Source organism: Neoarius graeffei, chromosome 7, assembly GCF_027579695.1.
Source record: "Neoarius graeffei isolate fNeoGra1 chromosome 7, fNeoGra1.pri, whole genome shotgun sequence".
NCBI lineage: Eukaryota > Metazoa > Chordata > Actinopteri > Siluriformes > Ariidae > Neoarius > Neoarius graeffei.
The window spans coordinates 9,282,821-9,310,471 of record NC_083575.1 but is presented as its reverse complement, the minus strand read 5'-3'; the positions used below and the strand labels follow the sequence as shown (position 1 = coordinate 9,310,471).

The 27,651-nt window shown below is 42.1% G+C and overlaps 1 protein-coding gene across 1 annotated transcript in view; it reads left to right on the top strand.

Annotated features, from left to right (window-relative positions):
• Positions 1-7,688: 7,688 nt before the first annotated feature.
• The window catches only part of LOC132889094 (pro-neuregulin-3, membrane-bound isoform), an 855,315-nt gene continuing 835,352 nt past the window's right edge, over positions 7,689-27,651 (top strand). Inside the window, exon 1 of the mRNA XM_060925258.1 lies at positions 7,689-9,385. Coding sequence (XP_060781241.1) covers positions 8,758-9,385 — 628 coding nt within the window. The 5' untranslated portion in view covers positions 7,689-8,757. The remainder of the gene's footprint in view (positions 9,386-27,651) is intronic.

Genomic DNA, 27,651 nt, shown 5'->3' with positions numbered 1-27,651 from the left:
CCCTTCTTGTTAGGGGTCGCCACAGCAGATAATCCAGATCTGCATATTTGATTTGGCATAGGTTTTGACACCGGATGCCTTTCCTGACACAACATGCCCCAGTCTATCCAGACTTAGGACTGGCACCAAGTAAGCACTGGCTTGTGCAAGTCCACCGGCTGGGTATTTTACCTAACCTGCATGTCTTTTGAACTGTGGGGGAAACTAGGGTTACATGGAGGGAACCGGCAGACACAGGGATAACATGCAAACTCCACATAGAAAGGCCTCCGTCAATCATGAGGTTCGAACCTGGAACCTTCTTGCTATGAGGCAACAGTGCTAACCACCGCACCACTCTGCTGCCCACGTTAACCAATGTCTTAATTGAACAAATGGCTTCCAACCTCATTTTTTCACATCTTGCAGCCTAAGAATAGCACTTGATCCAGCACACCGTATTATTTTAAGCAGGCAGAAAACATGAACCTTAGACAGGAGGACAATGAGTGAGAATGTTTACCTTTTATTTCAAAATGTCTTGACGTACAAATATATTTGTAATTATTCTATCCACATTCACTGGATATGAGCAATCATGCGGTCTGATTGGCTACTCTACTACTAGGATATCAGCTCATATACTGTGAGTAGAGAAACAAAATGGCACGTATTGCTGAACCAACCGAGGACGAAATAAAAACTCTACTCGAATAAAATCCCCCAAAATACACAAAAAGCAACAACATATGTAATAATAGTATTTGAATTCTGTCTGTCTGTCCATCCCGGAAAGGGTTCTTACCTTCTGAAATCAACTCCTCTCACAATTTTTGGAGGAATTTCACGAAACATGGCAAAAGGCTTTGTTATAGGACAGTAGTGTGCATATTGCAATTTTGTTTGCAATATATTGTAGTGGGGGATATTGTGCTCTCCGAGCACTCTTGTTATTTATTGAATAATAATAATAAAAAAAGCTCGGTTTCTCAAAATCCAGTCAGTGTGGATAGAATAAAACTGTTTTTCTGCTCAATCTTGTTGTACATGGCTTATAGCCAACTCGGTGCTATGTGCTTCACGGCTATCGGCTCATGTACGATTTTGTGGAATAACCGTTAAATATAATCCGATGACACAAATATCACCTAATGGTGAGTTGATACATTATAAGTATAGAGAATGCATTCGCTTTAATGTTGTGCTTGTTTTCTGGTTAATCTGGCTGATCTTTTAGTATGAACCCCAACTCAACATGTGGTGTTGATGTATGTGAGAGGCGCAGGCCCACAGCAGAGCCCACCTAATCACAGAGTTGATGTGAGCTGACAGTTTGATGAGCCCTAAATCAGGCAGGTACAAATACACACTGCTCTGTCAGTCATTAATGATGGATATTAGGTTAGATACAGATCCGCAGTTCCAGTCATGCACGCACTGCTGAAAACTCTCCACGGGCTAAAACTCGAAGCGTTGTCATCTATCATGTCAGTGATATTTCCATTATCTGCTTCAGTCCAAAAGATCAAATGTAATTGTCGCTTTAGTAATGCAATATTTAGGCATGTGGATCCAAATAAATATACCTGCTGCCTCATTTTCTTGCATGGCACTCGAACAAAGGCTCACAGGGGGACACCAAGGCGTTTTACTGCTCTGTGAGATGCAATAACATCATGAGAATTTATGATAAACTATGACTTTATTATAAACTATAAAAGCTGCACAAGGATGCATATTGAAGTGCTGTATGGATTTTTTTTTTTTTTTGGGGGGGGGCATTAAGACAACTTAATTGAATACAGTTTAATGCAACATTTCATTAGGCAAATGAAGTTTGTTTTGAGCTATGAGATGATTTACATAAAACTGCAACAAAATCCCAGGAAGCAATCCATTTTTTCCCCAGTGTTATCATCTAAAGAAATGTTGATTCGTGATTTATAGGGGGAATTAAAAAGTTAGAACCCCTCCCTACTCATCAGCTAAAAGCCTGTCTACCCTCCATCTCCTCTGTAATCACCGACATATTCCTTTCTTAGATCTGGTCTTGTTCCTTCATCTCTCAAAACGGCTCCAGTTCTGAAGAAACCCGCTGCCAATCTGGACAATTTGAATAATTATCGTCCAAATTCAAATCTACTTTTCATCTCAAAAGCACTTGGGGGGGGGGGGGGGTACTACTGCAGCTCAGGTACACGCTCTCCTGACTGACAGTCATCACTTTGAACAATATCGGTCAATTTCACTGATTACAGCTGAGTCTGGGCTGTTAATCATAGTTGTGCTCCTTGATCTGAGCTCAGCCTTTGATAAAATTCCTCAGAACGTTCTCCTCGAGAGATTCGTATCTGTTGGAATCATTGGCACTTCTCTTGCTTGGTTTAGATAATGTCTCTTTGGTCACACTCAGTTTTCTTCTAATTAAAGAATTTCAGATCACAGTCCTGCACACTTCTACCCAGTGGTGTTACTCAGGGCTATATCTTAGGCCCCCTTTGATTTATTCTCTACCTTCTGCTTCTTGGGCATGTTTTCAAATTCAGTTCCACTGATGACCCCCAGCTCTACTTGTTGACCAAGCCAAATTCCACTCTTCATCTTTTTTCCTTCTCTGAATACCGACTGGAAATGAAATCTTGGTTGTCCTCTAACTTTCCCAAGCTTAAGTGATAAAAACTGAGGTTCTTATAGTCGGTACAAAAACTACTTTGGCCAAACTTCAGTTTTTCCCTGACTATTGACTAATCCATAGTTCCTCCATCCCCTTAGGTTAAGAGTCTGGGTGTTATCCTTGAGAGGACTTTACTCTTCAAAGGACACCTCAATAATATCACTTCTATCGGTCTGCATATTTCCATCAATTGTCTGCTTCTTCCATTGAGCAGCACTGCTATTCTTGTACATGCTCTGATTACATCTCCGATTGATGACTGTAACTCTATCCTCTCTGGTCTTCCTTGCAAACTACTTCTTGAAATTCAGCTGCTCATGTCATCATTACCAGAACCCTTTCCATAAAACATATTACTCCTGTCCTTCAGCAGCTTCATTGTTCGGGACTGTATCGATTTCAAGACTCTTCATAACCGAGCACATCTGTATCTCTGATCTCCTTCACATCTGGACACCATCCTGTACCCTTGGATCCTTCTTCTCCACCAATCTCACTCACTACACCTCCTGCATGCTTGACTATGATGGGGTGTAGAGCTTTCAGTGGTGTTGCTGCTCGCCTCTGGAGCTCGCCTCTGGAGCTCTCCTCCACAAGACGTCCATATCATTGAGCGTCTTCCGCAGTTCAAATTCCACCTTAAAACCAGGTTAGTAGTACTCAAATCCAGGACTCAGACTCGAGTCTGACTTGTGCCCTAATTTTAAGGACTCATGATTTGGACTTGAGCACTGATGACTTGGACTTGGAAATTGGAGACGAGGACTCTGATTTTTTTCTTTATTTTTTGTAACATGCCATGATAATTTGGCATGATATTTATATCTCCATAATTTTTGTGCAATAGTGTTACACCTGTGCGCCTTGGTGTGTGCATCAGACAGACTCTCGGGTGCACTCTGGACAGCACGCACACCAAGTGGACTGTTGCACATGCGCCGTAAACAACTCACACCTGCACAGGATTAAGGCACAATCAACACACCTACCGTATATAAAAACTGTAAAAACACACTCACTTTGCAAAGTATTGAGTTGTGTTGCTGACACATTACCAAGCCGTATTTCCTTGTTTGGTTTCCTGATCCCTGATTTTCCTGTTTCTCATCTTTGATCCTGCCGAGTCTACGATAGCCTGTTTATGCCTCACTCGACCAAATGCCTATTTTACAATTTTTCCTGCCATTCTGGATTGTTTATCTGTCTTCACTTGTATTAATAAAAACACCTTCTGCACTTACATCCGTCTCCCAACCATCTCTGACAGAATACGTCGCATTCCCTGACAAAGAGAAGCACATTCACCTGTTCATACATCATGTTCAGGAACAAACTAATGTTAATGGTGCTAAAACCGCCACCGTGGAATGGTGCAGTCCGAGTCTTGGACTCGACTTGGATCAATAGTGGACTTGACTCGAAATTTTCTTTAATGACTTGGACTTGATTCAGACTTGAACACTGGTGAATCGAGACTGGACTCAGACTCGAGGTTTAGTGACTCGACTAGAACACTGCTTAAAACACACACATTCAAGCTTGCCTATTCTGTTTGATTCAAACCCTGTCTGCTCCACTCAAATTACATTTATGATTTTAACTTATGGTTTTATATCTTTGTCTTGTCTGATTACTGATATCTTGATGCATTGTTGAGTGTTTGGTATTGTATGATGTTTGATTTTCATTGCGTTTTGTAAGGTGTCCTTGAGTGCCTTGAAAGGTGCCTATAAATAAAATGTTAACACCAAACCGACAATAAAATGGCACAAAATAAAAATATCAAAGCAAATAAATCTTCCCAAATAATTAGAGAAGTTGTACGTTTATGAGGAAAAAACTCCATATTCTCTGAGATTATAAAGTCATAATTTTGCACAAACAGAACTCGGAAATTCTGAGATTCAAAAGTCAGAAGTTTCCAAGAAATAAACTGATGTTATCCAAGAAGACAATCATGTGCTTCCTGCCTACAGTGCATTCTGGGAAATGTAGCTGAAAATCATCTGCCGCGTTGTTCTTCTATATTGCATGGTTGAGGAGGAAATGCTGCATTTCTTATAACTCTCAGTTCATCCATGGCCTCTGGGGTGTGATGACACTGATTCAACCTGGCAAAGTGAAATGATCTGGTTCCTTGACAAAAAAAAAAGGCAAAAATATATTTTCTGATTTTTATTTTTTCTCTCCTAAATTTGTGAATTTCTAATCTTGGAATTTAAGAGTCCCCCCCACACACACACACAATGTCAGGTTATGGTTTTCTAACCTCGGGTAAAATTAATTAATTAATTCTTATTTTTAAAATTATTAAAATTTATGACTTTTTAATCTCAGAAATTGAGTTGAATTTGTGACTTTAAAAAAAAAATCTTAAAATCTGAGTTTGAGGGTTTTTTTTTTCTTTCGCAGTATTACCCCTCCTCAAGCTCTTTTAATTTTGTTTATTTATTTGACCTACCGTACTATGTGCCTAATCCACTTATCTGTTTTTTTCATTGATTTAAGGGAAAAAAAATCTGAACATGAACAACAGGAAGTACAATCTCAATGTCTCATCTCATTATCTCTAGCCGCTTTATCCTGTTCTAAGGGTCGCAGGCAAGCTGGAGCCTAACCCAGCTGACTACGGGCGAAAGGCGGGGTACACCCTGGACAAGTCGCCAGGTCATCACAGGGCTGACACATAGACACAGACAACCATTCACACTCACATTCACACCTACGGTCAATTTAGAGTCACCAGTTAACCTAACCTGCATGTCTTTGGACTGTGGGGGAAACCGGAGCACCCGGAGGAAACCCACGCAGACACGGGGAGAACATGCAAACTCCGCACAGAAAGGCCCTCGCCAGCCACGGGGCTCGAACCCGGACCATCTTGCTGTGAGGCGACAGCGCTAACCACTACACCACCGTGCCGCCCAATCTCAATGTTTATGGTCAATATATATTTTAAATAAACCATTTTTTGTTTGAAAGCTTTTTTGTTTTCACAAGCTAATTTAAGGTTTAACTCCTACAACCCTGCTTATAGTCTTGTTAAAAAATCCACCACACAGATCTGACATTTTTATAATTGGAATCAAATCTTTTGCTCTTCTCTGATCTTATCGTATTTCAGTTTCTAAATTAATTCTTGTCTCATGGCAGAATTTGTGATATCATGACATCAGCAGGTCTTGAGTCCTATCAGAGAAGGTGAGGATCCTGGATTTGGAGTCCAGAAGCTCGATTTTAAGGGTTAGTCACTCAGTAACGTTGTTGAGCCATGTCTATCTGATGGACTGTTACACTATTGACTCGTGTGCTTGGTTCATTTGTTTATCTCTTGGGGCCAGACCATTGGTCTAGGAGAACTGTAGCACTAACCAGCCATTGGTGTTTCCATGGCCATGGAGGATGGCCATGTGGTCTCACCACCTCCAGACAGCACCACATAAATTCACCATCACCCCGAAGGAATCCCTTCCTTCAGGAGCGGGGGAAGCATGGCCAATTTGGTCATGTCTCAACCGCCTTAGAACAGGCACAGGAAGATCCAAGACCCTCATGGAAAAGTAGGGTCTCTGTTCAGATGGACAAACGGCATGCGATTGCGAGCAGGAGCAGACCATGAGACACCTTCTTGTCTGCCCCCTCCTGCCTGAACCTTGCATCAAGGAAGATCTGGAAGCTCTGACCACCAGAGGAAAGGCGTGTGCGGAGTACTGGAGCGGGAGAGTGTAGCAGACTGAGGTGGTGACCCAAGAAGAAGAAGGAGGATATGGGTTTACATCATGAAATGATGCATACTCAAATGGAGGAATGAGTAAATGAATGAATTGGCAACGAAACGGATCAAATATACAGCATGGATAGACCAAGTTGATCGGAATCCGGCCTCTTCTGGATGACATCATGATTATAAATCCTAAATTGGTGGACTGGTGGAGAAGAGGAAAGAAAAGCAGTACTCGGTATCTTGATATTCATGATGAACAGATTGGTGAATGAGGTTCTAACAGGATAGTGAGTGTGATCCATTTCTGATTTAAGATCTTCAGCAGTTCTTGGGTACAAATGTGCATTATCCAGGTGAGACTTAAGAATAAACTGGTTTTGGGAAGTGGAGGTTTTTCGGGTGTCCACGTGGGACCTTGAGCCGCAGTAACTTTATCTCATGCATCTGTGCAAAAGGACCATTTTATAGAACAAAAACAACACCTGCTGCTGGGAGGTTTAAAAAAACAAAACGAAACTGTGCTGACCTTCTGGTCTCCTTGTTGATCCAACATCATGTACTGTTGGAGAATTAAATTTTCTTTCTGTTTTTTAAACAAATGGAACTAAATAGAAGCTGGCAAATTATACAGAAGAACAGATGAGCTGCAGTCAGTAATTGCATGCTGATCTTCCTGATCTTTGAGGTTTATCTCCTTCCAATTATCTCTTTCAGTCCCCTGGTGAATCCCTCATTCTTCCTTGTCAGAGCAATGGGAGGGGCTGAATAAGTGAGTGACGGGTCTGACAAGAGAGATGCTCCGATCCAGTCTGTTTACAACACTCAGCAATCTCTCGGTCTGTTAATACTGCAGAGCACTAGCATGGATCCATCTCTCTCTCACTCGCACTCTCACTGTGTTCCTTATCTTCGTTCCTCACTGTTCCCTTCTGTGTATTCTCCATCAATCTTTCTCTCTCTCTCCTGGCATCATCAGCAGCTGCTGTATACTAGATGTTGTTCTCCTGTCTGTTTGCGATGACACAGTCTCAGTCCTGGGACAGAGAGACACAAATAAACAAATAATTAAGAAGCCTTGCATTTGAACTGGATGGCAGTGTTGGATAAAGAGACCATGAGAAACACCTGAGCTCAGATTTTTTTTTTTTCGCTCCTCAATTTCTCTCTTTAGTGTCTGTCTCTATAGTACCCTCCCTTCCCCCTTCCTGCTTCTCTCCCTCCCTCACACTGCGTTCTCTCCCTCCCTGTCTCTCTCTCTCTCTCTCTCTCTTTCTCCCTCTTTTTCTCAGTGGCGGAATGTAGCAGAGGACTGAGCGTGCGCTCGTTCACTCCGTGCTGCATGAACGGCAGCGGAACGCGACTCGGATGCTGCTCAAGCAGGAGAATGGATTTATGCTCCCTGTGGATTTGATTGCATGCTAAACACTGACCTTTGCTGGCTTTACGGTTTTCTCCTACTTGTTCTGTGGCTGCTGAATTTATTTTGACTCCAGCGTGTGGCACAGATTTGCGTTGCTTTTCCGTTCCATGCAGATGGTATCTGTAGGAGGCTCAGCCCTGGGAGGGAGTGCTGGGAATCGAGGCTGCTTGCCGGAGGGTCTGACTCTATGGGATATGCAGAGCTGAGTCAGCGAGTGCGAACGGGAGCCTAACAGGAGTCTGAGAATGAGACAGTGACCAAGCTGGGAGAAACAACAGAAAACCAGTGAGCGCTTCTGGAAAGCAGCTACCCCCTCTGAGAAACATCTGAGGAACCATAAAATTGAGGGATTGTTTCTGACGGGTCAGATTGGTACCTGATTGGAAAGACAGGATTTGAGGAGTGGTAACGCAAGAGTGTGCTGCTGCATCGGGCTCTGGCGAGTGCCTCCTCACAGACGCATCTTCTTTCTCTGCATTCCTCCCTTCTCGCTCCACCCCTCTGTCCAGCGTCTCCTCTTTTTTCTCTACCGATTCCGTTTGTCCTTGGAACCAGAGTCCTGTCGAAGCCCATCTACTCTCACCTGCTTCAGGAACAAGGCAAAAAGGATCATCTCACATTTGGATTCTGCTACCCCTGTTTTTTTCAACCTCTGGATTTCTACTGTGTGTGTGTGTGTGTGTGTGTGAGAGGGAGAGAGAGAGAGAGAGAGAGAGAGCGTGCTTGTGTGTGTGTGTGTGAGAGAGAGATTGCATTTGCAGCATTGAGTGTCTGTGTTTTTAATGAGTGATGGTTGTATGTTGTCGGTGAGTATTTGCATCCGATTGTGTGTTCTGGGATTGATTTTTTTTTTAAAATAAATCACCCCGATGTTCAATGCCATGAGCCATCCTTCTGTGATCCTCCTGTGCCTGCTGAGCGCCCGACCCTGGGGTTGACCCTCTCTAAATCCAGGGCAGGATGAGCGAGACTTCTGGAGCTGTGACCACCTCCGGGGTGGTGATCCTGGAGGAGCCTGAGGTTGGTGGTGCCTCTGGGGGACGTCAAGGCGGAGAGCGTGCTGGAGCTTTTAGGTGCGCCTTTTGGCCGAGACAGCAGACTTGGCTGTGTGTAGTTCCACTCCTGATTGGCTTTGTGGGTCTTGGCCTTAGCCTCATGCTGCTCAAATGGATTGTTGTGGGATCTGTGCAGGACTATGTACCCACAGACCTTGTAAATGCTAAGGGTATTGGCCAGGATCCCATTTTCCTATCCAAGCCAAGCGCTTTGCCCAAGGGCCCAGACAGCATCACTTCCTCCACCACCACTACCACCACTATATCCTCAACAATCTCCACTATTACTACACTGGTGAGGGGCAAAACTCGTACAGCAGCACCTCCAAATGCCAACCCAAGGGATGGCGGTTCCTCTGGCAGCCAAGTGACCCAGAAGACTACTACTGCAGCTTCTGCCTCCCCTGACCAGACATCAACCTCCAGCCCGTCTTCATCCAAACCAACTGTCCTTAATGACTCGACCCGTGAGCACTCGACCACAGAGAGGCCAGTCAACACTCCAGCTCGGACTCACGTCAGCCGCAAGACACGTGAGTCCTATGATCTCTGAATGAATGAATGAATGAATGAATGCTGCTGCTCTGGGCGTAATTGGGTTTGTTTTGTGCATTTTGAGTAGCGGTTTATCTCAGGGCTCTCCATTTTTATTTGGCTGCATAATGAAATGTCCTTTTCAATCAATTTCAAACCATTATTACCAGTAGCTTAGTGTAGCAGCATAAGTAATTCTGTGCTCTTTATTTTAATGTCATGTACGGTCCAAATGATTTTAATTGTTCAAACGTGTCAGGGGAGTGGGGGAGACAACCAGTCTCATGCATGTGTGTACAATGAGAAATCCCAGGACACTGAGGTCAAAGTGCATGTCTGCTATGTTTTGGCACTGTTGGAGCAGAAACGGTTAAGGGCCTTGTTCAAGGGCCCAACTATGAAGGCCTTGCGCTGCTGGGATTTTGCCTCCTGGCACTGAGGTCACAAGCCCAGAGTCTTAACCACTGAGCTGTCACGGCTCCATACCTTTTTATTCCATCTGTTATGAAAACCTTTAGCCTTAAAGAAAGACTACTTCAGTTTTCATGAAGACAATCTGCTCGGAGTTGCAAAAGAATGGGATTTTACTCAAGAAACTGAACATGATGTGCAGACAGGACATTATGTATTTTACGTTATACTTCACACACTGTCAACGTGTATTTAGGGTGGAAATGGAATTGATCTGGTGGAAGTTTGATCAAAATATAAGCATTTGGTTCCACCAGAAAGGAAAGTAGCTTTAGCTAGAACATGCTATATAGACATGCTTGGCCTAGATTTTTACATAATTACATCCAGAAATTGGTTAAGTCCAATATAGACTCCAGCATGTAGGTCTCTCTCTCTCTCTCTCTCTCTCTCTCTCTCTGCGTGGACTGAATACTGACAAATTACTTTGGGTTTAATGGTATAAAAGCAATAGATGAGGAGTTTCCTGGGTTTGTTTCTGCTTTGCTTACTCATTACAGGAGAAGATGATAAAACTAATTGCTCAGAAGCCAGTTGTGATTTAATGTAATAAGCTATGAAGTGAATCTTAATGAATACACTAGGTTTTTGATTGATGGCATTTCGGCTGTGAGAACTATGTTTCAAATTCATTACCTTTTTTTTTTTGACATGCAGCTTGAAGCTTTTTCGAGAATTATACACATGTTCAGACAGTAATGCTCCAGTGTGGTTGGGTGTTTTTGCATCTCTGAGCTGAAAATGTTTCAGTCACACTATGTTTAAGCTTGGCGGCACGGTGGTGTAGTGGTTAGCACTCGTCTCACAGCAAGAAAGTTCTGGGTTCGAGCCCAGTGGCCAACGGGGGCCTTTCTGTGTGGAGTTTGCATGTTCTCCCCGTGTCTGCGTGGGTTTCCTCCGGGTGCTCCGGTTTCCCCCACAGTCCAAAGACATGCAGGTTAGGTTAACTGGTGACTCTAAATTGACCGTAGGTGTGAATGTGAGTGTGAATGGTGGTTTGTCTCTATTTGTCAGCCCTGCGATGACCTGGCAACTTGTCCAGGGTGTACCCTGCCTCTCGCCCATAGTCAGCCGGGATAGGCTCCAGCTTGTCTGCAACCCTGCACAGGATAAGCAGTCACGGATGATGGCTGGATGGATTGGAGGCATGGTGGTGTAGTGGTTAGCACTGTCGTCTCACAGCAAGAAAGTTCTGGCTTTGAGCCCAGGGGTCTTTTCTGTGTGGAGTTTGCATGTTCTCCTCGTGTCTGCGTGGGTATTCTCTGGGTGCTCTGGTTTCCCCCACAGTCCAAAGACATGCAGGTTAGGCTAATTGGTGGCTTTAAATTGACCATAGGTGTGAATGTGAGTGTGAATGGTTGTCTCTATTTGTCAGCCCTGCAATGACCTGGCGACTTGTCCAGGGTGTACCCCGCCTTTCGCCCGTAGTCAGCTGGGATAGGCTCCAGCTTGCCTGCGACCCTGTAGAAGGATAAAGCGGCTAGAGATAATGAGATGAGATGAGACATACTCAAGTTTTGTAATGATGGATCACTTCAGTGTCACATTCCTTCTGAATCCAGCTAATGGCAGTCATGTTTTTCCAATACTCAAGTTATCCAAGCCAATAATAGACTAACATTTAGACATGTAACATGAAATATTTCAGTTTGATCGATTACACGGTTTCTGAGAAACAGGTATATGAATATTAGAGTTCCCTATCGAGATACATACATCAGAATTGGTCAAATACTTCTACATCATGTATCATACATGCCTGTCAAATTCTGCTTGTTCAAGCAGAAGCACTGCAGAGATCTAGCCTGAGCTGTGTTTCTCTTGCACGGTTTTTGATGAAATCTTCCGAGACTCCCATAAACTGTCCGATCATGTAACCACTTGAATGCGTCATTTCTTCCCTGATGATCACAAAATCACAGCCTGCCATTTTATAATGTAAGAGCATCTGGAGAAGCTGGCAAGAACTGTCATCCAGCATTGCTCAATCATGCAAATAACCTCATTTTTAAGGATGGTGCCAAATACCTGGTCTGTTATTTTCAAGAACAAAGAATTTAGATAACAGCAAATTTGCTGATGCCTTACAGGGACTGACACAACAATACCTAGGAGCACAGTGGCGTACCTCATACCTATTTATCTGGATAGTTGGATGTGCTGGAGATGGCTTTGACGTCAATCATCTCCTTTCACATCTTTGCATTTCGCTAACACAAGACGGTGGGATGTGAAGGCTGAATTATAATGATACAGAAGCTGAACACTTGGATGTGATCGCTCTCCTGATGCAGCTAAAAGCATCTCCTTTGGTGTTCAATCTTGAATATTTGATCTGAGTGTCTCTCTCTGGCTGAGCGTGATTCACTGGCACTCTGTGAGATTACTTTGCTCTGTCTGTGCTTGATCCAGATTAATTTACCATCACCCCTGAGATAGGGAGAAAATGCGGCAGTCCAATAAGGAATTTAATCTACTGCCATGTTACTTTAGGGTTTATCAGGTGAAAAACTCCGGAGTCTGCACTTCAAACATTGTGGATTTCAAATGGAATAACGCTTGATATGGTTTTTATTTTGATGAGGTACATCAGCTATACCCGACTGGTTCCTGTGCTTTGTTTACATCACGTGGACATAATCTGGCTGGAAGCTGCAAACTTTGGGGTCCAAGCGTCCTTTGCAAGTATTTGAAAGATTGATATCGGGTATGACTTTCAATTAATCAAGTCATCCAAGGCAAACCAATTATGGCCACGTTGCAAATTTCAGCTTGATTGGACAAGGATTCAGAGAAAGTTAATTAACTGTAATGGCATCCCCTTTTCAGATACATGCATCCAAATTGGCAGTCTGCCTTGCAGTCATGCACGATACATGCCTACCAAATTTGATGTGAATAGGCAGAAACATTGCAGATATGGACTGTTAACTTTAGACTTTTTTTAAATTAAACTTGGCATTTTAAAAATAATCATGTGGTTTTATAATGTGTTCATAAGGTATTACTAGGTGTTTTTGTAAAATGTGGCTTCTTGGTATATCGTGAACGATGTGGGGGTGGGGTGGGGGGTCTGATACCCCTTTTAGACCAACAGTAAACTGGTTCTTGAACTCATTCCGTTCAGGGTTCTTTGAACCTTGGTAGCAAACCGGCACACGTTTTCACCGGTTTTGAGCAGAACCGTTGTAATCAAGGATGCATCATGAACGAAGGGTGTTCCACAGTTGTAAACAGTACTAGCAAGATGGCGGTGTGCATTTCATTGATTGCAAGTAAAAGTCAAGCTTTTTTGTTATCGCAGATGTTTGTTTTTGCCCCCCGAAGATGTAACCTTTTAAAGGTGCAGTACGAGATTTTTTCAGGAGTATTTTTTACCATATTGCTTGAAAAGCTCCTCACACCCATGTTGCAAGCAGTACAATAGAAGGTTTGACCCAAAAATTAAATATTTTAATCCAGTCTACAGTTAGCCTAGTAAACTAGACCCACCCGCCTAGCGGCCAAAAATATTTTTGCCTGCGAGTGGGTCTAGCCTCGCACCATATCAACAAAACACCCTGGGCATCAAATCGTGCCCACCAATCACAATGCAAGGTTTTTGTTTGGATTCTTTGGGCGGGCTTTTGCAGGAGTGATGACAAAGCTGCGTGACGCTGGAGAAAGCACAACAGGAAAGATGGCTACGGCTAGTGAACAGCGCACATTTGACTCCACTTTGGAATCAGTTTTAGAAGAATTAGACTTGGAGTTTTCGTTGAAACATGAGCAGGAAGAGGCTCTCCGCTCATTCCTTTTCAAGAAGGACATTTTCGCTGTTTTGCCGACCGGCTATGGCAAAAGTCTGATCTACCAGCTGGCTCCGCTCGTAGCCAAAAGGATGGGGCTAGTTTGTGCAGTACGAAGAATTAATAAACAGCTTTGAAACATTACTTTTTGATTGTTTCTTATTTTCCCGTTATTTTAAATTTAAGGGAAATTATTTCACCAAACACCACTAAATAAAAACTCTCAAAAACAGTTTAAGCAAACCCTTGAAAAACACTTGAAAAAAATAAGTGTATGTTAAGTATGTGGTACAGACTCCAAACTTGTGGTCATTATCTCCAAACTTCTTAATATCTAGAACCTGCTTATTAATTAATACGCATTTTGAAAAATTATTTATTTCAAGGCCTCCCTCACTGCTTTCTCTCGCTCTGACTACGTCACAGTCACTGTTGCGCTGATTGGTCAGAGCGTTGGCCTATACGCACAGAGACAGTTTGAAAGACAGCGGGTTGTTCCACCCCCACCCTTTGGAAACGTCTACGAGCGAGGCCAGACTAAATATTCACATTTAGTCTGGCTTGCCAGGCTAGTCTACAGTGTAAAATAAAGGAAAAACACCATCAAATCCTATTGAGGTAACCACCTCAAAATGATTGGATACTGACACGTCAATCAGACTGAAGCCCGCGACCCCCCCCACCCCTCCCCCAACCCGCGCGCTGAGCAGGGAGAGACAGAAATGCACAGAAAAAGGGCAGTTTTCCCTCAGTGCGCTCCCTCCAAACAACGGGGATTTACACGAAAACGGAAGGAGATATTCACAAAATTCTTTCACAGTGAGCGCCACAAGGGTCTCCTGAACACACTGATGTAATTTTTTTTGTCTGTAGTGTAAAATTGAGGTCACTAGAGCGAGTTAAAAACGAGTGACTTTTCTGCCAAGTTTATAATGGCAGTCTATGAGGCTGCGCGCCTGTCCTCTCCTCACTTTCAGGCTTCTCATTCAAAAACTGCAAGTCCTATCATGTAGGTAGACACATTGTGTGAAGGACAAGTGTGGCTCCTACTTTTGAGAAAATTGTGTGTGTGGAGTGAAAATTGGGGCTGAAAACACAGTTTAAATGAGAAAGTTTGAGCTATTTTTCCAAGCTCTCTACACTCTAACTTAACGAGCTCCACTGGTGTGTAACGCAATAGACACCCATTATAAAGCCTGATTTTCTCCAGGAACCCACATGGTCTTTGAGCTGGGACTGAGCCAAAAGTATAGAGCCTAGCAAAAAAGTTGAATGCCAGATCCACAGAGGAGAAGTTTCTCGACGTTTTAAAGTTTGAATCATGTCTCTAGGTGAAAGCATGCCAGAGCAGCGGATGTTTGAAAATGTGTGTAGTTTTTCAAATAATTCCATAGAAATGAATGGGAAATTTTAATGCAAACAGTCCTCGCGACAACCATGAATGCTCGGGAACTGCCAATGCGTGTTCATGTGCTTTGGAGATGCGGGGGGAGGGGGAGGAGGGATGGAGACGGAGGGGGAGGGGGAGGAGGGGTGGAGACGCGGGGGGAGGAGGGGTGGAGACGTGGGGGGAGGGGTGGAGACACGGGGGGAGGGAGGGGGGGAGGGGTGGAGACGCGGGGGGAGGGAGCACGGCGAGGGTGGGCGTGTTTCTTTTCAAAATATGGCTTGCGGGAACCGTTATTCCAAAATCTTGTACTGCACCTTTAAGTTGCTGCATGCTGCTTCCTCTCTGAACTAATGACCCGCCCACTGATGTTATCATAATTCATGCTGGAAAAAAACAGCTGTTTTTGATTCCAGCTGGGAGCCAAATTTTCAGATTGTGAAACAATTTGCTTTTGGTCAAAATGCTCTGGGTTGTGTTTCCCAAAAGCATCGTAGTACAAAGATCATCGTTAAATGGTAGCGCGACCATCACAATGAACACTCACTCTCTCTTAGTTAAGATGCTCTTGGCGTGAAGAGGCTTTTGGGAAACCCAGCCTTCAACAAGTCATAATTTGGCGCATGAACAAGAATCCATTCCCTGTTGGTCGAAAAGCGGTGTGAGAGAAGGATTCAGGAACAGAAGAAGCTTTTTTTTTTTTTGGTCTTTTTCTGCTCCAACATTTTAAGGCTTTTTAAAATCATTTTGAGCCGATTAATTTGATAATTATGCATTATAAAATTAATTTGTTACTAATGAACCCCTTTCAGCATTCAAGACTAATTATTAGGCCGATGACCTGTTGCCATGGCATGGCGTCCATCACCCACAATTCAATCCAGTTGTATCTCCTCTGTCAATTCTCCACGGATTTCCATTCCAATTGTTTTGTTTGAAATAACTCTTCACTCTGCACAAAACTTGGTCATTGTTTTGTCAAATTTATTTATTTTTTGCTAATGAGTAACTAATTAGGCCAAATTCACAAATTTTCCAGGCGTCTCACTGGAATTTTATCTCCTCTCTCATTTCTCACCCGATTCCAGTTCTGATCGATGTTTTGGGTAGATCTTCCCTTGAGGAACAAAACTTGATCATTTTGTTTGTTGATTTTCCTGTTATAAACAAATTGTTTACAATTTTGTTTATTTTCAGTTAAATCGTATCTCCTCCCTCAGTTCTCAATGGATTTCACTTCTGATTGTTTCGTTTGAAAGAAAGAACCTTCTGCACAAAACTCACTCATTGTATTGTCAGTTTTTTGTGAGCAAATTAGTAATTAGGTCAACTTCACACATTTTCGTCTGACTGGAATTGTATCTCTTCTTTCATTCATCATACGAATTCAGTTCTGATCGATGTTTTGGGTTGATCTTCCCTCGGGGAACAAAGTTTAGTACTTTTGTTGATTTTCCAACAAGTTGTCGTGAAGGTTGGTCCTCTCTCTCATTTCAGTTCTGTTTGATGTTTTGGTCGTGGTTGTTTTGATGCCAGGCCAGACGAGCTACTACATTTTTGTTCTGATTAACATAAATACGGCCTTGGCGGTCCTCGCTTTTGGATCAAGCCCCCATGCACACTTTTATAAATGGTTAGTACATAGCCAATAAAGGATTGCTTATTAAGACTGTTAGAAAATTATTCGGGATGGTTACGCAAACAGAATCAATTCCATACATGACCTAAAGCCTTTAGTTCAAGATCTCGAATGATTAACTGTTAGTTATAATGAAATGCATTGCGCTAACATCAAACATCCATAATTTAGTTCATATATGCACTTCTAGGGAGGCACGGTGGTGTAGTGGTTAGCGCCGTCACTTCACAGCAAGAAGGTCCGGGTTCGAGCCCCGTGGCCGGCGAGGGCCTTTCTGTGCAGAGTTTGCATGTTGTCTGTGTGGGTTTCCTCTGGGTGCTCCGGTTTCCTCCACAGTCCAAAGACATGCAGGTTAGGTTAACTGGCGACTCTAAATTGAGCGTAGGTGTGAATGGTTGTCTGTGTCTATGTGTCAGCCCTGTGATGACCTGGCGACTTGTCCAGGGTGTACCCCGCCTTTCGCCCGTAGTCAGCTGGGATAGGCTCCAGCTTGCCTGCGACCCTGTAGAACAGGATAAAGCAGTTAGAGATAATGAGATGAGATGAGAGATGCACTTCTATCTATTCCTTTACCTACTCAGAAAGTCACTATTGTGAGCAGCAAGCTATCGCTGTTAGAAATGTACTGGTGATATCACAGTATAAATACATCACATCACCTGCGTTCTACAGGGATCATGAGTATAACCTGGACTAACACATGTTTTTTCCAGTTAGTAAACACCCACGCTGATGGCTCGGTATAAAATTTGAATTTTTTGAAGCACTTCAAACAGGACTTGAAATCATGACACATCTGCTTACTTTTTTTTTTTTCTTCAAGAATTGATTTTTCTTGATCCATATGCTCATCTTTAGTCTTATTCACTTCACTGGAAGAAATACAAACAGAAAACCATTTGGGGAAAATGGTGGATTCATGAATTTAAGCATTCCGTGTCAGAGAGAGAGAATGAATAAATAATGTATGCAGCTGTTGATTAATGACTAATGAACCATGATGGTGCAGTTCCAGCTGTTTATCGTTCACTTGATCTGTATTCCTACTAGATTAATTGCTCTCTCATATACTGTATATGTAATATATATATTTTTGTAAGAAATGAAACATGCATGATGTAAAGCCCATACCAAGCTGAGTTCCTGTTACCACTCCAAAGTCAATTATTTTTCCTCTCACAGCATGTCCAGATGTGTTGTACTCCACATTTTTTTGCCTTATATTCTTGGTTATCAAGCCCAAAAAAAACACAAAACCCTCTGAGCTTGTTGTGGAGAAACAGCAAAGCACAAATCCCTCCATCCTGATGACTTTCCTGTGGCAGAAAACTTAATTACAGCTTGGCCTTTTGACTGTTATGAAGTGGTGACATCGCAGACGCCTCCAGTGAAAAATAAAAACAAAACACCTTGTTACAGGAAACGACCATATCTCTGTGAACAAGCTCAGAGTCTGGAAAAGATAACATTTTAGAACTTGATTTGCATTTCAGCTTATCAATTTTGCATAGATCGGGAAGTTAAAGATATTTAATGCATGCACGGGGGGTCTTTTACTTCACCTTCACTGAAATCACTTGGCTAAATTAGGATTAATGAGAATATAAATCTATTGTATATTAATTGGTTTGATTTGATGGCCTCAGATTACAAAAACAACCAAGGACACAAGAATAGAAAAGGTACCTTTACCAGTCAATGCACTGGTGGATTAAATAAAACCCAATATAAGGTGGTAATCCAAACTTGTTAGAGAGAAATGGATCGGGATTGGAAATTAAGACAAACATGGGGAAAGAGAAAGAAAAAAAATATATATATATATATTTTAGTGCTGTCAAGCGATTAAAATATTTAATCACGATTAATGTCGTGACTGTCATAGTTAACTCGCGATTAATCGCAATTTAATCGCACATTTTTGTCACATGAAAAACCATTGTAATTCTCTTATCAGCATAAAAAAGTGAATGGGCTTGCTTTGTACCAAATGTTTTTTTTTTTTTTTTTTATTGCGGAGCATAACATGTCTTGTCACAGCCACTGCAAAGTCAGGCTGGAGCTGCCGATGGGAAAACAAAACCTAAGCCGAGCACCGTGGCTCTTCGTCCCGAGGCGCGGGGCTAGCGCGTCATGCCCGCACTGGTTCTTTGGGGGGAGGGCAGAGGACTCTGGCTGTGCGGGGCGTGGCATTACAGTCTAGCTGCTATCGTTTTTCTAAGCAAAGTCTCTGTTCCAAGTTCCTGGCAGTTTCAAAAGCTTATGAAAAACCTACATCATGTCACAGAGCGTTAATCTCGCGATAAAAAAATTATCGCCGTTAAAATTGAGTCAAGTTAACGCGATAATAAAGCGACATTTTTGACAGCACTAATATGTGTGTGTGTGTGTGTGTATGTATATATGTGTGTGTGTGTGTGTGTGTGTGTGTGTGTATGTATATATATGTGTGTGTGTATATATATATATATATATATATATATATATATATATATATATATATATATATATGAGAGAGAGAGGGACTCAAGATGATGTGAGATTGTTAGATATGAAGATGTAAAGAAATCAACACTGATGGAGTGATAGGGTGATAATGCTGATGGGTCTGGAGTTATCAATTGTGAAAGATGGAGAAATGGATGGAATGACTGCTCATGATGGAGTGATGTATTTAACAATAGTGATAGAATGATAGTGATGGGTGACGTGATGATGGAGTGAGAAATTTATAGATAGTGATTACTGGATAAATAGATGGCGTGATAGTGATGGAGTGACAGATTTATAGATGGTGATGGAAATGGAGTGACAGTGATGGAGTGATAGTGATGGAGTGCTGGATAGATTCCGATAGTGATGGAGTGATCGATCATGATGAAGTGATGGATAGTGAGTGAGTGATGGAGTGACAGATTTATAGATGGTGATGGGGTGTCAGTGATGGATAGATTTATAGATAGGGATGGATAGATTTTGATAATGATTGAGTGACACTTGTACATTGTGATGGGTCATGATGGAGGGTTAGATCATTATAGATAGTGGTAGATTGCGATGAAGTGATAGTTCATGGGGAGTGATGGATTGTGATGGAATGATAGATATAGATAGTGATGGATCATGATGGATTTATAGATAGTGATGACTCATGATGGAGTGATAGATTTATACGTAGTGATGGCTCGTGATGGAATGATGGATTTAAAGATCGTGATGGAGTGCTGGATAGATTTCGATAGTGATTGAGTGATAGATCATGATAAAGTGATGTATAGTGAGTAAGTGATGGAGTGACAGATTTATTGATAGGGATGGTGATGGAGTGACAGTGATGGATAGATTTTGATAGTGATGGAGTGACACTTGTACATTGTGATGGATCATGATGAGTTATAGATAGTGGTAGATCGTGATGGAGTGATGGTTCATGGTGAGTGATGGATCATGATGGAATGATGGATTTAAAGATGGTGATGGATCGTGATGGAAAAATAGTGATGGATTGTGATGGAATGATGGATTTATAGATCATGATGGATTGTGATAGATTTATAGATAGTGATGGCTCATGATGGAGTGATAGATTTATAGATAGTGATGGAGGGTTAGACAGATTTATGGATCGTGATGGATGGTTAGATGTTGATAGATTGCGATGGAGTGATAGTTCATGATGAAGTAAGTCATGGAGTGATAGATTTATAGATAGTGATGGTGATGGAGTGACAGTGATGGATAGATTATGATCGTGATGGAGTGGCACCTTGTACATTGTGATGGATTATGATGGAGGGTTAGATGGTTATAGATGGTGGTAAATCATGATGGAATGAGAGTTCCTGGTGAGTGATAGATTTATAGATGGTGATGGATCGTGATGGAATTATAGATAGTGATGGATGTATTTATAGATGGTGATGGAGTAATGGGTTGTGATGGAGGGTTAGACAGATTTATGAATCTTGATGGGGTGATAGATTTATAGATAGTGATTGAGTGGAGTGATGGGTTATGATGGAGTGATGGATTTATAGGTGATGGAGTGACATACATTGTGATGGATCATGATGGAGGGTTAGATACTGATAGAGCATGATGGAGTGATGGTTCATGATGAAATGATCAGCTTATAGATAGTGATAGTTCATGATCAAGTGATAGTGAGTGAGTGATGGATTGTGACAGAGTGATAGATTTATAGATAGTGATGGATCATGATGGAGAGTTAGACAGATTTATGGATAGTGATGCATCGATAGTGAATGGAGTGATGGCTCATGATGAAGCAATAGATTTATAGCTAGTGATAGTGAGTGGAGTGATGTCTATATTTATAGATAGTGATGGATCAATAGTGAGAAAGAGAAGGGTACTACAACGTTTAGACACAAATTAAGAAAGAGTTGGGTAAGTTGAAGATATTCAAATAGAGGAATGGGCAGATCGGGAGGGGGAGTGAAAGAAAAATAAAATGGTGAAATATTAACAATGATAGATAAGGAGAAAGGGAGAGAGAAACTGTAGCTATTGCTGCAGTAAGAGAATGTTCATCATGAAGAGTCCACCATTCATTTCAATGGGATTTTTCTTTAATATCTTTGAAAGTAGAAGTGTTAAATGAAAGTAACATAGCATAAGTGTCATTTACAAAACCTACGCAACAGCATTTGAATGAATTTTCAACATGAATAGGTTCATGATGAATTATTCATAGAACACCGGTGACGACGAAAAAGGGAAGAATAAGAAGTCAAGGAAGAACACGATAATGCTTTGCTTTGGAAGCCCTATAATGAGCACCTTTTAAAATGAGCTTGGAATGACAGTCTGACCTGCTGCTCTAGAAAATTAGTCAGCACTGTCTGGCCAATCATCGTTATCCTGATGTAAGATACTATGACGTATCATAAGTGCAACAGTTCATGACAACAACCAGACTGTAAATATCAACTTTTGGTTGTGCATATCAAAAAAGCCTCGATGTCAACTGAGCAATTTATATTTTGAGCTGGAAACACTGAGAATCTGTTGGAAGCCATTGCCTAATGGTTTGAGAAGTAGCTTTGGGACCAAAAGGTCACTGGTTTGATTCCCTGGAACAGTACGAATGGCTGCAAGGCACCTAACCCCCAACTGCTCCCCAGGGTATGTTGTATGCTAATCCGGATAAAAGCGTCTGCTAAATGCCTGCAATGGAATGTAATCTACAAACTCTCTTAAACCGTAAATAAAGGATTCGCAAAATTGTATATTTTTTTTCTCCTCTCCATTATACCATTCCTGGACATGATTTGCTCCATTAGAAGTAATGTGATGTCCATGGAGATCAAAATGTACTCATAAAGGCCCTGCATGGTTTAATGGTTTCCCCTCCTCCATACCTCCTCCTGTAAGTAATGAGGGATTGCATAATTTGTAGACGAGACGGAGAAATACAAACGTGACGAAGCTGTGACCTGACTCGATCGGAGTCAGCGAGAAAGGGACTTCAGGTGAACTCCTCCACTGATCTGAGCACTTATCCAATATGATCTGGTAGAGACCTGAATCTGGTTACCGTGTTAACCCAGAGAAGTGTGGATCAACTGAATCCGGCTGATGCTTTTTCTTTTCCTTTTCAGAGATGAGTGCTACTTAATGGCCATTGATTTTGCTCTTGTTGCACAACGTAAGCTTGATGATGAGAATGATTTGGATCCTCTTTCGATGGATTAATCAGTGTCAGTTAGCGACCATCATCCATTCAAGCTAGACGGCCTTTCGATTTCATACAATCAGTGAAATTTAATTCCCTCTGAAATTTGGTCATTGTGGTTATAGGTTTATTTCTGTAATATCTTAAAAAAAATTATCAGGCCATTCTGTGGCTGGGAAGTTATTTAATTTGAGGGGAGTAAAGCAAATAATGTGCGTGAAATCGCTCGCTTCGCGCAGTCAAGCAGACAGAGGAAGTGTGTGTGTGTGTGTGTGTGTGTGTGTGTGTGTGTGTGCACTGACACTTCCATCATTCTGTCGCTAAATGAACAGCTGATCACACCGGGGTGCTCGCTGACCACCGATATTTATTAGTTTGGTCCTGCGTTTCCTTTCCTTCGTATATAACAGAACGTCTTTTCTCGCTTTCTGTTACTGTAATCGCTCTTTCACGTTTCATTCACACACTCGTGTCCTCTATTTTTCTCTCCTGTTTCAAATTTGTATCCCACAATGCCACAATGAACAGGGAAAGCCCACCGCATGATGTAGTATCTTGAATTGGGTCATGGTGAAGCAGGAAAAAAAATAGCAGAGAATTTAGGGCCATGTGGCTCAAAATTCATTAATTGTTCAATTAAAAAAAAAACGAATAAAATTGGAAGTCTGTGATTTCGAATTCAGTCGCTTTTGATCCACTGAACAAAAATAATTGGGTCTTGGGAAAATTCTTTTTATGACCTAAATTTGAAAAATCTGAAACTATCTTTAAAACATGCCATGAGGACTTAGTTCTTCTTCATTATCTCGATTTGGATTTCAGTCGGTGTTTTGTTTGCCCCACCCCTGCGCATTTTCCAGATGGCTGTCTGAACCAAACTCCAAGCACACCAAGAGATCACATTTTCATGACAGGACCATCTCAATAAAACTTAATGTCACCTTGATTTATCCTTATGAGACGTCCCCGGCGAGGGAAGAAGCCCTTAAATATTAATGACGAGAAAGAGAAACATATTCAATATGTAGAGGATGACTTGAATAATTGACGAAGGCAGGAGCTGACAAATTATCTGGGGGGAGGGTGGAAAATGTCTGTCTGATTTCCTTTCAACAGAGTGCGAAGGGGAGAAAAAAGCATCATTGGCCACTTGAAGGTGTGTTTCTCTTCAGGAATCCCATCGAAGAAAGAAAAAAAAGAGAGAACACACCATTTCCCAGAGCTCTCCGAAGTTCGAATGATGAAAGGTTACAAAGTGGCCTAAAACTAATTCCGTTTCTTCTGGTCAGAGGAGCTCTAATAAAGAATTTGGTTTTAGTTAATGAAGATTTGTGTGCGAGAGTGTGCTAAAGTGCTCGGGATGAGCTCCGGGGACTGTCAAAATGCTGATTTTTATTGAAATTTTCATACTGAGAGATTAGAGTGTGTTTTGTTTTTTAACCTCATTTTTGACTCCATGCTTCCGAATATCCTTCCTTCCTTCCTTTTAAAGAAGTGCTGTGATCATGAAAGCTCGTTATTGTTGTAGTCGAGTTTAATGAGTCCGAGTGGTCAGTAAAAGGTGTCGTCATGGCAGAAATAATGGCTCGAATATATTCAGATGGAGCAAGCAGTTTGTAAAGCATGTGACTTTCCCCCTCTCCCTTTTTCGTCGTCTTCCTGACGCTTGTTGGCGAAATCCAACTTTTCTTGCATCTTAACAGCCATTTTGATAAATGAAACACTTCTGTTTGTTTGTGAAGTAACAAATGTGTTTCTTGTGAGCCCGAATTAATGGCGGCCCTGTTAAAGACGCAAGGATAGAAGATGCATGTGCTGTTTAAAATAAAACAACGAGCAATTTATTTGTTCCGCTCAAGGCGACCAGAAGCAGATGACGCTTTGTCTTCATTAGTGCAGGTTTTGTTTCGGTTACAGCGACCAGGCATCAAGATCAATCATATCGAAGATTATTATAGGCACCATTTTATAATAGAGATTTCATTCGTTTCAATAATACACAGGCGCTCGCTCAGGATGTCCCGTTTACCCGACTTTCAATTGAAACGACTGATGACGCTGGATTTCGCAGGACATCTCGTACCTTGGTTTTGTCACACGTTACAGGATTAACGTGTCATCGAGGTGGTGGTCACCGAACCTGAATCTGTATAGGTTAGCGTTAAATTTGATTGCATCCGAGATCTAAAGCAAACATTAATCCAGGAAATGATCCCAGAGTACCACTGGCTTTCAACAAGCAGTTTAACATCCGAGCACAAACACCAGGCCTGTTTTTAATTCATGGTGCTTTTTTGGTGTATTATGATGTAGCGATGGAAAAAGAGCTATAAACAACTACTACTTCACCGAGTCATTTTGCTGGACCTCGGCCAATCAGAGCTCAGCAGCAGAAGCTTCAGTCAACTGATAAATGTTAGCAAGTCTGGAATATAGAACGAGTGTGATAATGGATTGTTCAAGAAATTTTTTTTTTTTAATTCAGCATCGAAGTCAGATTATTTCCTGGTACTAAATCTCATCAAGTCCAGGCTAATTTCTTTCTCGCCCAGACTGTAGATTTGAGGTTCACTGAAGCATCTGGAACATGGCATCACCGGTGATGTCATGTCATGTGATCAAGGAGATTCCAGTATTTCCCAGGCTTGTAGTACTCGAGTCCAACTCATGACCTTGACTTGGACTTGAGCACTGATGACTCGGACTCGGATTTTTTCTTTATTTTTTGTAACACGCCATAATAATTTGGCATAAGATATTTATCTCATCTCATTACCTCTAGCCGCTTTATCCTGTTCTAAAGGGTCGCAGGCAAGCTGGAGCCTATCCCAGCTGGCTACGGGCGAATGGCGGGGTACACCCTGGACAAGTCGTCAGGTCATCACAGGGCTGACACATAGACACAGACAACCATTCACACTCACATTCACACCTACGGTCAATTTAGAGTCACCAGTTAACCTAACCTGCATGTCTTTGGACTGTGGGGGAAACCGGAGCACCCGGAGGAAACCCACGCGGACACGGGGAGAACATGCAAACTCCGCACAGAAAGGCCCTGGCTTGCCATGGGGCTCGAACCCGGACCTTCTTGCTGTGAGGCGACAGCGCTAACCACTACACCACCGTGCCGCCCATAAGATATTTATATTTACATTAATTTTTGTACTAATTTTCTGCAAGACTGTCACACCTGCGCGCTTGGCGCATGCATCAGACAGACTCTTGGGCATGCTCAGGATAGCGTGCACACCGTAAACGACTCGCACCTGCACAGGATTAAGGTGTTATCAGCGTGCCTATATGTGATGAGTCATGGAATCCACGGACACATGGCGGCCGAAACGAATCCGGGAAAATCGCAAAAGAAGCATTAATTAATTAATGCTCCTTTTGCGATTTTCTCAGATTCGTTTCGGCCGACATGTGTCCGTGGATTCCATGACTCGTCACATATAAAAACTGTGAAAACACACTTTGCGAAGTATTGAGTTGCATTGCTGATACATTACCGAGCCTTATTGCCTTGTTTGGTTTCCTGATTTCCTGTTTCTCGTCTTTGATTCTGCCGAATCTATGATAGCCTGTTTGTGCCTCACTCGACCTATTGCCAGTGTCACAGTTTTATGATTTTGCCTGCCGTTCTGGATTGTTTATCTGTCTTCACTTGTATTAATAAACGCACCTTCTGCACTTACATCCATCTCCCAACCATCTCTGACAGAATACTTCGCACTCCCTGACAAAGAGAAGCACATTCACCTGTTCATACGTCATGTTCAGGAACAAACTATTGTTAATGGCGCTAAAACGGCCACCGTCAAATGTTGCAGTTGGAGTCTTGTTCTGGGACTTGACTCGGATCAATAGTGGACTCGACTCGAATTTTTCTTTTTTAATGACTTGGACTTGACTCGGACTTGAACGCTGGGGACTCGAGACTGGACTCAGACTCGAGGTATAGTGGCTCGACTCCAACACTGGTATTTATGCCATTATTATTTTTTTCTTTTTTCCTGAAAATACCTTTTGGATGAGAAAGTAATCCTATAGTCGCATGAAGCCAGGACAGAATTACGGATTTAATGGATGATCCATCTGTCCATCTTTGTATCTTGTAACAATGCAGCTTGTTCCAGCTCTATGCAAGCCACAGTAAGTCAAGGGGGGTGAAACAAACACCCTTAATATTTGTTGACGTTGTGGATGACTGTGTCTTTTCATTAAGTCGGCTTCTGAAGCTGCGCTATATTTAAGCCTCGATGTTGATGACGAGCTGCCCAAGTACATTCCTGTTCCACTTAGCATCAAACAATCACTGATGATTATTTACAAGCTGTATTATGTTATATTTTTTTAATTAAGTTGGCTTCCTGCAATTAGCTTGGACCAGAAATTAAATTCCGCACGCTCTGATAGTCTGCTTGGTGTTACAAGATTGCGGATGGTTTTAATGAAGTAATGTGCAGTTGCAAGGCATTAAATTTGGATTGAAACTGCACACGTGCTTGATTGAGGTCGAGCTAGCAGCACTGTCTAAAGGATCAACACAAGCAGCTCTGCAGCTCCGAGGCTAGGCTAATGATTCTGGATTCCTGCCACTCAGCGACTCCCGTTTAATGAACGAGCTCTGATTAGGCATGAGTAGCATTTTTCAGAGCGCTCGTCAGGTGGAGGTGCTGCACCACATTCTCTCCTTGTCCTCTTCTCACCTCTGAGAAGCAAACGGGCCATATGCTGTACCGTGTCATATTTTTATTTATTTATTTTTTTTTTTTACAAGCCTTCCTTTGATTCCTCTTTGGCTTTAAAAGGACATATGGTGGTTCGTGTATTCCATAACTCATAGTGACGATTAAACTAACGGACCGTTTCACGATCTGGGGTAACACCGTAGGTTTGAAACTCAGCTGCTCGTCCTTTTTTTTTTTTTGGATGAGGACTTCAGCCGGATTGTTTTTGTTTTGCTTCCCTATTTCTTGCTTGAGTGACTTCCCAGGATTTGCATAGCTATTGAGAGTAGCCTTTTGACTGTCATCCTCTTCTCAGAGCACTCAAATTCAGTAGGCTTTGAAATTGGATTATATTTTGTAAAAAGCTTCATTCACCTAATCTTTGAAAATGAGAACAATTGACATGCTTGGAAGTAAATGAACCATAACTGTGGACATCGTGGATGCAACCGGTGTTGAAGTTGTTCTTGTTTCAGTTTTATCGTTCGTCACTACTTCTTCTGGGAAACCATCCAAAACATTTCTGATGATTCATATCGAGGCAAAACT